This window comes from Phalaenopsis equestris, unplaced genomic scaffold (genome assembly GCF_001263595.1).
Source record: "Phalaenopsis equestris unplaced genomic scaffold, ASM126359v1 Scaffold000002, whole genome shotgun sequence".
In the NCBI taxonomy this organism is placed as follows: domain Eukaryota; kingdom Viridiplantae; phylum Streptophyta; class Magnoliopsida; order Asparagales; family Orchidaceae; genus Phalaenopsis; species Phalaenopsis equestris.
The window spans coordinates 60,724,130-60,734,753 of NW_018164444.1; the positions used below are offsets into that span (position 1 = coordinate 60,724,130).

At 29.8% G+C, this 10,624-nt stretch overlaps 1 protein-coding gene across 1 annotated transcript in view; it reads right to left on the reverse strand.

Moving 5' to 3' along the window:
* Window positions 1–7,268, reverse strand: part of LOC110039238 (sorbitol dehydrogenase-like) — a 15,125-nt gene extending 7,857 nt beyond the window's left edge. The window contains 1 exon segment of the mRNA XM_020744240.1: window positions 7,005–7,268. Coding sequence (XP_020599899.1) covers window positions 7,005–7,101 — 97 coding nt within the window. The 5' untranslated portion in view covers window positions 7,102–7,268.
* Between the last annotated feature and the right edge of the window lie 3,356 nt (window positions 7,269–10,624).

Here is a 10,624-nt window from a genome sequence, read left to right on the forward strand (position 1 = left end):
ATATATATATATATATATATATATATATATATGTTTTGATCTCACAATAATTCATAAATGGATGGAAGTATTATTATTTTAGCTCCATTCTAGGAACACTAATGATCGAGCTTCAAAAATGAGTTACTCGTGGCATCATCATATAAGTAGGACTTTATAAAATGCTCATATATGTGGATTAATTTAATTTTAAAAGAGAGATTTTATAAAATTTTAGTGTGGATGAACACAATAAAAAATGGCTACATACCTCTCGAGGCAGAGCTACTCAACTTAATTTTAAGAATGTGCTACTTCTTTTAACTTTGACTTTGAGCATTTAGCACATTAATTGAATTGCATGCAAATGATTTAATTTTTTTTATAATTTAATGTGTCTTTAGAATAATATGCAAGCATTGTGATTTAGTTACATTATTTTTAATAAAATTGCATGATTTTTGGGGCTACACGATGTACTTGCAAAGTTTTAGAGGCAACACAAATCAATTTGAAAATTGTCTCATGATATATGGGCATGGCCGGTGAAAAAATAATAACTAAATATTGATTGTTTGCATGAATATTTTTATAGTTATAATGATAACAATATTTTATTTGTATTTTAAAAGGATTGCATTCTATCCCTTTACACTTTCATTTTACATATTCGATTGTAATTTTATGAATTGAAATCCATTATATATTTTAAGTTGTCACAATTTTTCCTTTTAGATACATTGCATTTTAATCTAATAATCCCCACAAAGAATATATTTATTGTTACAAACATGGGCCCTTTATTTATTATTTCCACTATCTATTTTCCCATTCAGTGTAAAATTTGATATTCTAAGATTGTTTTGAGCCATAGGTTGGAGTTATGGAAGTTATGCTCTTGCATGTAGGTGAGTTTTTCATGTCCCTTGTAAGTTCATCTAAATGTTTTGTATGTTCTTACCATGGATCTATTTTTGAATATTCATTATTATTATTATTTTGTAATTTAACATTATCCAAATTATATACCATCATGTTTAAGAATTCATTTTTATTGCACCAAATTTAAATTTTCACACTTGATTCACTAAAAATCTTAGTGGGCTCTTTGCATCTCCATCGCATAGGAATTATCTCTAAAAACTTATAGTCATTCCCACCATGCTTAAGAAATTATGTAAGGTCCATGTTGTGGACAACATGTTTGAAGGTTCTTAAACTTGTCACACTTAAAATACATGCACAAGCTTTCAATTACTTACACAAAAATGCATATTAGAATTTTTTTTCATCATGTTAAAACTATATATATTAGTACCTACTTACACTTTAAATTTTATTGTCATTCCAAGAAAGCATGCGTACAAGTTATTCATAGCATTTAAGTGTTAAATATGAGTTTATCATATTGTTCTAAAAAGCATCCATTTTCTTTTTCTCAAAGGAATTGTCGGAGGCTATTATACGAGGTCCGACCATTCCTCATGCGCCTAAGAATTCGAGTGTGTGTGTGTGTGTGTAAATTTTTAATTTGAATTTATTTTATATATTTGTGTGTGTGTGTGTGTGCGCGCTTCTTTTTTTTATGCATGTAGAGGATCTCGGTCATAGATATTTGTTGTTCGAATTTGTTGGTTCTTGTCATCGCCTTGCTTAGGTGATTTTGTCAACATTTTCTAGTCTAGAACGTCAACAACATTGTAATCTTATTGGGCTATTTAAAAATTTGGGATGCATTGTTATAGTCTATTTCATGAATTGAGTGACAAGTGAGTGATTTTGATGTGTGTGACGCATTTTTAGCTCTCATGTCCATTGAAAATCATTTTCATTAAATAGTCGAGAACATAATTATAATTTTAATTTTTACAACCATGGTTTATTAAGGAATTCTAAGTAGATGTAATGGACACAATAGCATCTCTGATTCATTGAAGAAAATTTGCTATTGTATATGAGATAGATGATTTTACCTATAGATTGTGTAAGATTGAGCTAGGAGTAGAAACATTACCTTCATTGAATTGGTAATATACGACTACAAATGAATTACTTTCACCAAAAAAATCTCCACTTAAAAGCATGTTGAACTCAAGGAGATGTTTAGACTAGCGTAAAGGGAAGAAATTTCATAAAACATTAAAGATAAATCTAAGCCTAGCACAATTGTGATCCAAGTCAAAAAGTTAAAAATATAGTTAACTACCATTTTTTTCTTACTTGATCACTGATTTCATATAAAATAAAGAGAAAGTGTATAGAAAAGATAGCTATAAAAGGTGTTTAACTTCAAATATTTCAAGAATGCCAAGCATACTCTGTAGATAAAATAGATATAAAAAAGCTATGATTACCTTAAGTTCTTAATAATTGTAGTTTATTAAAAGGTATCGAGCATGCACTATAAAGGAAAGAAACAGAAGTATATCACTCACTAAATCCTAAAATAAAAAAGAAAAGAAACACATGAACAATGTTCTCTATGCTTTAATTATTAGATCAATTATATTTGTAATGACTAAAGCAAAACTAGATACTATTGAAATAGTGAAAGTAGTTCTTAGACACGTGTTTAATCAAGAAAAGGAGCGTCGGAAACTTAAGAAGTGGTTCTTGGACAAACTAAAAGTTTTAATAAATCAATTATCGTAATTAAAAAGGAATATAACTAAAATTGTAAAGATATGTTAATGTAGATATGGGAGAAGACTTAGCACACAAAGAGAAATCATGGGCATAAATGCACTGTAGTTGACAATAAAATTAGTTAGGTATCATAAATATAAATGTGTCATTGTCAATAAAAAAAATAGAATATGTAATATTTATTATAGTTATTAAAGAGATAATGTTGTTTCTCTATAAAGCTCCCAAGATTTCACATTGCTAATCAGTAAGGATTAATATAATTTTACCTAGTCAATATTTTCCATAAGCACAATCCTTATTAGTTAGCTATATCTATGTAAAGATGTCAGCATTGCTCTAGATTGGTTATTCAAAAATTAACTTATGAGTGAAAGAGAAGAATTTGGATGGATTGTCAACTCGATCGAGCTGCATGATTCTATCATCTTGGATTGATATAATAGACTTAAACGACCATTGAAGAAAGGTCAAAAGACAACATCAATAGAGAAACTATAAGGGCGTGTTAATAGAAAGGATATCCAGACACACAGAGCAGATCCTTAAGGTATATATATGCTAGTAACACCATAATCAACCAAGTCTCACAACTAAGCAAATATAAGAATTTTACTTTCTTAAAAAAGTAACAAAATGTAGATTAGTTACCAAAATCAGTAGGAAGATGAAGTATACTACAAAAGATGCCAATAGGCCTATGGTATAATCTTTTTTCATTATAATATTTTAATTTTTAAGAAAGGAATATTAAGAAGCGTACAATTTCACAAGACGATTAGGATAATATCCTTAAGATTTTTCTTGGTTAGTAATTATGTTGATTGAGGCATATTTTAATTACATGTGATCATAGTTTGCATTGGTGTGCAGGCTCTGATAGTTTGGTACATTATTAGATTGATGTTCAACATTATTAATATATTACTAAACTCTAGATTGATAGTTAGAAAACTACTTTATGGGTAGATGAATTGATTGGGAATGATGATCAATTCAATCAATTTTTCATACACTCAATGTATTGGATGAACCTTATCAAAATGTAAGACCAAGTAATTAAAGAATTAGGGGAGTTTAATTAATATCATTGAGTTTCATCCTATCAGATGTTCAAGGTAGACTAGGATATTAATATGTTAAATGGGGTTTCCTTTTAAAGTGTGGACTTGGGCAAAAATCTCTATAGGAACTAATATGGTTTTCATGGTCCAGAAGTTCAATAAAATCTACTTAAATGTATAAAGTATACATCAAAATTAGCTTAGAGGCATAATGCAACATCAGGTAAGGATTATATGCTTCAAGCAATTTTTTTAATGATATGTAAGCCTTAAGTGCCCATTATCATCCATATCCTAAAGGGGGAAGATTATATACGTGGGATGCGTCAAAAATAGATCCTTAAAGATGTTCATAATCCATGTCTTACCATTATGGTTTTAAGGAATCATATATGTGCAAGTTACATCCATAAATCAGGAAAAGCTCAATAAGGTCTTATGACATTTTTATTATAAGTGAATATTCATTATAAATTTTTTTGAAAATCATATATAAATAGAGGATTAAATCTCTTGATGAATCTAACATCACCCAATCATATAACATGTTGTACAAGGTAATGTGTCATATCTTCCATTATAAGTTATGGTAGTTCCCTTTTGGATCAAGGTTAATTGTCCTTCATTACTTCATTAGGACACCATATGAGTTAAGTTGGTTAGATATATTCAGTTTCTCTTACAAAAATGGTTGAAGAGATTAAGATGGTTTTGAAGAAATTCATTGAATTATGTCAACAATGCTTTGGCCTTAAATTAAATTACTTAGCTTCTAATTAAACCATGGAAACATTGTTATAGCTTATCATGCCAAGCTAAGAAAGTCATTTACATGTTGTGCATACCATTGAGGACCCCTATATATTCTCGACATGCTAGAAGATATGTGTACAAGTGTTAAGAATACTATAAACAAAAGTGTAGTTATAAATTTTTATATGATCCCATGAAATTATATGTAGTTTTTTAATATCAGCCCAATAAAATGGGTACTAGAAAATAAATTAATTCATCATTCCAAGCTAAGAAGTTTGCTATACTGCACTATATAAGATACAAGGAGACATTTATCTATTCCATCATGCCAAGAAATGTGTGTGCATGTGACACAACATTAAGGTTGTCTATATTTTTACCCGTCCTTCCCAAGAAATTTATTGTAAGAGTTTACTAGTATGTGCCCACATATCATAATGTTAACAAGTATAAGCAGCTTCTTACTATGCCAAGAAAGGCATGTAGGGAGCCTTAGAATTATACAAAAATATATAAATTTTATTTATTACATGATGTGAATAAGCTTTTGTAGGAGCCAACTTAGTTGAATCACAACTTTCTATGAAATCAAAAAACTTAAGCCAAACAAACTTCATTTATACAAATTAAATTAAGCACAAATAGAATTTCGAAAGCTAAATCCATGGATCTAGAATTGTTTTAAGATGTCCTAATCATAAATCATGATGGTTAAAAAAAACATTGTTAAGCTTGGACTCCAGTTATGATAACAGGCCCAAAATTTGAACCAGGTTGGGTATAATTAATTTAAAAGTTTAAATTAACTTATTGGTGGTTATATACCCTAATTAAAACTAGATCGGATCAAAATATGTTGAGTCATTTTTCTCACATGTTGAATTTTGACTGAAAAAATTATTCTAATCAAATAGGTTTATTCTTGGTTATGCAAAACTATCCAGCCAAAATAGAGTTCATCTAAGCTCTAGCTAAGTAAAGGTAAACTAGAATGAACTTAGTAAGAATATGAATTTGCATGTTTGATGCTCATTTGAGAATTTATCTAGATAAACAAATGGTTTTTCTTACTGGTTTTATGGGGAAAAGTATAAATAAAATAGGAGAATTTAACACTTCTGTGAAGGAGAAAGCATAATTCACTTACCAAAAATTGTTGCTTTCACACTAGAACAAAACATTTATAGCCAAAGTATAACTATACATTTATCTTAGTGAAAATGCATTTTACAGCTTACCACAGTCAAAAGGGTATAAAATCTTGCATGCATACTCACTAAAACTGTGCCCACAAAAAACCAAGGCTTTGTGAAACCTTAATTAACAATTATCAATGTTGATTTAGAAGTATAGCACAAAGAGGTACTTGGTTAATTATTGTATGGTAAGTTTAGTATTTATTTTAAAAATTAATTCCTCAAGATGTAATTCATTAGATCTCTTCTTTACTAAAAATATCTTCTTTTTTATGGGTCAGGAGGATCTTTTGATCTTTTTGTTTGTAATTTATGAAGATTTAGTGAGTCTTCATTTTTTGTGATTTGATTATATATAATTTTGGAACCTCTTGTAATTAATATTAGATTATTTTTTTTTTAATTAAAAATAGGGCCTTGAGACAGTAGGCCTGGCATCTCACCACAATAATCAAACAAAAAGGAAATAGAGAAATGTGAGAGACTTGGGTTCAAGAAATAAAGAGGAACTTATAAGGGGAGGCATTTGAATTCTTAAAGTAAAATAGAGTTCCATTTTCTTTGTGTGATAAAAAGAAGATTTTTTTGGGACATGACAGAGAAGCTCTAATTTGGACTTAATAAAGAAAGAGAATAACTACATAAAAAATAATGACTTTTTTCAACATGCAATCATTATATTCTCAACAAATAGTTAGTGTTCTCTCTCAATGATTGACATAGATAAAACTATATCCTTATCCTTATCTCTAACATATCATGACATGGGCTTGCTTTTCTTTTATTTTTATCATCTTCTTATTCAATATTTTCTTTTAATGGCTGATTTGAATGATATAAAAGTTCAGAGACTCCATTTGTAATTTGACAAGAAGTGAAGAAATTCTATGGAGAAAAACTTATAGGATTAAAACAGCAACAAAGTTCATCAAATTTCTTTTAAAAATCAGGCACGTTCGTAAAACCGGAGAATACCAGCTCCCATCTGAAATTATGAAAATTTACCGTTCTTGCGAAAGAATTTCAGAAGATGTTGCAAGTTTAAATAGTATAATTAGGTTGTATTCGATCTCTTCTTGCATTTAAGATGCAGGGGAAAGGTTCTGTTTTAATGTTTGATAAAAATCACGATTGTACTGTTCCACTGTGCCTTCTGTCAATCAAATGACCCAAACCTCTTCTCCAACTTGAATATGTGAGTTTTATTTTTCAGCAAGAGCATCATCAGAATCAGATAAAATTAAAATATCCCTAGCAATATAAAAGCAGAGAAAAAGGTAAATATTTGCGTAAATTATAAACCAAAATGAACTAAAAAAATCTAAATGAGAATAAAGGAGAAGGAGAGGAGATACCAACTTACCAAGTGGTTGGAGCTTCAAAGGCTGGACCTTTAGAGTGTTAATACCAACGAGCCATGCCGCCATGTTCTCTTCTCCTCCATCTCCTCCTTTTCCCATCCTCTCTCTCTCTCTCTCTCTCTCTCTCTCTATACTCTGAACTTCTTCTTCGTTGCGTCACTGAAGATCAATAAGTAGAGTGGAGTAGGGATGTAAATGAGTCGAGTGGAGCTCAAATCACGGCCTTATCGAGCTCAGCTCGTAACTGTGAGTTCGAGCTCGAACTCGGTTGGTCGAGGTAGCAGGCAGCCAACTCGTGAGCTTGAACTAAAAATTTAATTTTTACATGAGCTCATGAGAGAAGGTATTGGTAGCTCGAGAAGAAGGAGAATGCAGCAGCAGCTCACTGAAAAAAATGTATCGAAATGACTTGAAGTAGGATAATCAAGCCGGCTCGAGAATCAATGAGCCTAATCAGGTCGACTTCGGCTTGAGAGCTCGTTAATGACTTGGCTCGGCTCATTTATGCCCCTAGTGTGGAGTGAAAGGAAAGACATTACTGCTTACGGAAGGAATTGTCTCCTTTCTCCTATAGGCATTGGAAATAATTCCGAAGATAATATTTTTTTATGATCATATATTCCTTCACATGTTTATTTTTGCTTAGCCGTTAGTTGATTTTTAAACAAAAATAACGAATTTATTCCACGAAATCATGGAAAAATAAATGGTTTGTTTATTTTTCCTGGCTGAATTCAATCGCAAGGGAACAGCTATACGCAATGTGAGACGGCATCTTGGCAGCTATTGGCTGAATTTCTCAATCAGGCAGCTAATTATACCTTTCATGATGTTGATCGATTCGAATTGCTCTATTCATTAAGATTAACTCATCATTTATTTTTTCTCGATTGCCCAAAAATTGAACATAAATTAGTAATTATCTCTCAAGATCTTAAAAGAATTATGAAAATTTTATCATCGTAATGAATAATGATTTTTCAAAGATAAATTTTAAATATTTGCATTATTAAAAGAATTGTGAAAGCCACATGATGATGTGTTTCGCCATGTGGCATACGTGGCACATATCACAAAGCACTCCAGCGGTGTACGATCTCCACCGTCGATCACTGCAAAAATATATTTCGGTAGGCTCCACTTTTAACTTTTAGAAAAAAAAAATTTGATAGCGGTGATCGATGGTAGAGATCGGGCATCACATGAATCTCTGCATGTGGTGTCCGTATGGAATAATTTCTCGTGATTTTGCCTTGAGTCATTTTTTTCCTCTTTTTTATTGGTTGTTTCTTGCGCTCATCTGTTTATTTCTTTTAAGTAGTTAAACTTCATTGCGATTAAGTGTAATTTGTGTTTAAATCATGTATTAATATGTATTCTTATTACATTTATTTTATTAACTTTTGCTTTTAGAAGAATATCTTTTAGATTATACAGTCCCTACTATCTTTCATATGTGCATGATGCCTATTTTTTGTTTATTTCATTGAGCAAAGCATTGAAATCTTTATAGTGAAATTGTAGTGACTTTTCCTTTTTTTAGTGACTTTTTTATATCTTATTTGTTTGTAATATGAATTTAGTCGTTTGTTTGTTTATTTTCAATATGAATTATGGGTTGCTTTGTTATTTGCACTTTATTCATCTTGCTACTGGAATTTAGAGGTTGTCTAACTGTTATATCATTTATTATATGATTTTTTGCTTATTTTATTTATTTTATTATCTTTATTTATTGCCTAAATTTTTTTTTTTGGGAAACATCACATTGTAGGGGATGTGTTACAGGCTGAAGCCTATATATTTCTGTGTGATTGTATTTGAAACTTGTAACTAAAATAAGTACGAGTGTTTCGCTTTATGTGGACGTCATAATTATTCATAAATAGCTTGACATGCAACATTTTCTTATATGTTATTTAAATTTTGTTATATTTTATAAGAGTCGAAAATGATAACGATTCTCTACATAATTTGTATGACATGTGAACATGCAATGAATAAGAGGACGAGAAAATAAATAACTAAATTGTGAGCCTATTATGATAATGATTGTTAGTTTTGTATTGTCTATGGCCTTTAAATCAAGTAAAGTTGCCCGGCATTATAACTCTCTTCTACTACTTGAAGGTATGAATCCATACAAACTATTATGGAGGATTATGTGAGATTCATGCAATGTATAGTCAATGTGCAGCCGCATATAAAAGATTGTGTGTGTGGATATATATATATATATATATATATTAATTATATTTGAGTGAAACTGTAATGTACTTATTATTTGTTATGTAATTATGATTTGCAGTGCGACTAAATTGTTTCTTATAAATTATTTTATTAAATTTGTTATTATAACCTATAATAATATAATTCAAAAAAAAAAACTAATTTTTATTTCTTAAAAATGTACGCTTATTTTTGTACTTTATTAAAAATATATTAAAATTTATTATTTGAAAGCCGCACAACCATATTTCAAATGTAGTATGAGCCAAGAATAACAAATAAATGTAATTCAAATCGAACACAAATATGCTATTCACAAATAATTTAAAACACGATCAAAATTTAAAGGAATAAACAGAATAATAATAGTTTTAAAACGTACAAGTTTACTTACAATCTTACACACGAAAAATTATTGCATACATTCACCGTATGCAAAACTACATGCAATCGCCCAATTAAAACTCATCCTCTCTCTCTCTCTCTCTCTCTCTCTCTCTCTAAGGTCTTGTTGAATAAATAAAAGTCACCTAATAACCCAAAATGATATGCATAATTGAACTATGAAATGATTAATTATGATTAGTTTTTTTTTTAAAAAAAAATAATAAAATGAGACAGAAAATAGGGTGGGAAATAGGATTTCTTGCTTTATTTTCTTATCCATGCATGTCATCTACTTTAAAGACATTCGTGCAAATAACAAGGAATCCATTCTAAATTTTAAAATGAGAGAATTACATACAAGTCATCACATTTTGTACATACATTTACACATGCTTTTATAAAATTATTATGAACTCAATAAAATAATTAACACGCGATGACTTTTTAAAAATTTTGATGTTACTTTTGTCCCAACAAATGGAAATAGAACTCGAGATATAGTCGCTTGAAATTGGGAAAAATATTACATCAGTTCTCCTAACATAGAGCTACATTCGGAATCCAATGATATGCGGACACGTTGCTTCAAGGAAACAAGCGTGTTTTCCTGTGATAGGGCCCAGTAACATAGAAAAATATTTTTCTTGTGTTATTTCATGTTATTCCCAGTGTTATAATAACACAATAATAATATGGAATAACACGGACTAAAACGATTTTTTTTTATTTTTCTGTCACCTCCATGTGACGTCATTTCATTGGACTCTGAACGTAGCTCTATATTAATAAGAGTCCTGATGTAATATTTTTCCTTGAAATTAACATGAGAGGACTAATCTCACCCTCTACTAAAAAACATTGATTCATGTGATATACTGACTAAATAATCTTACATTCGAGACCTACCTTCTGCAGCCGCAAGAACCGATCTTAGTACCCACAAATATTTTATAATCTTATCATTAATAAAAATAACTAACAAATATGTATAGCATGTATGTCAAGC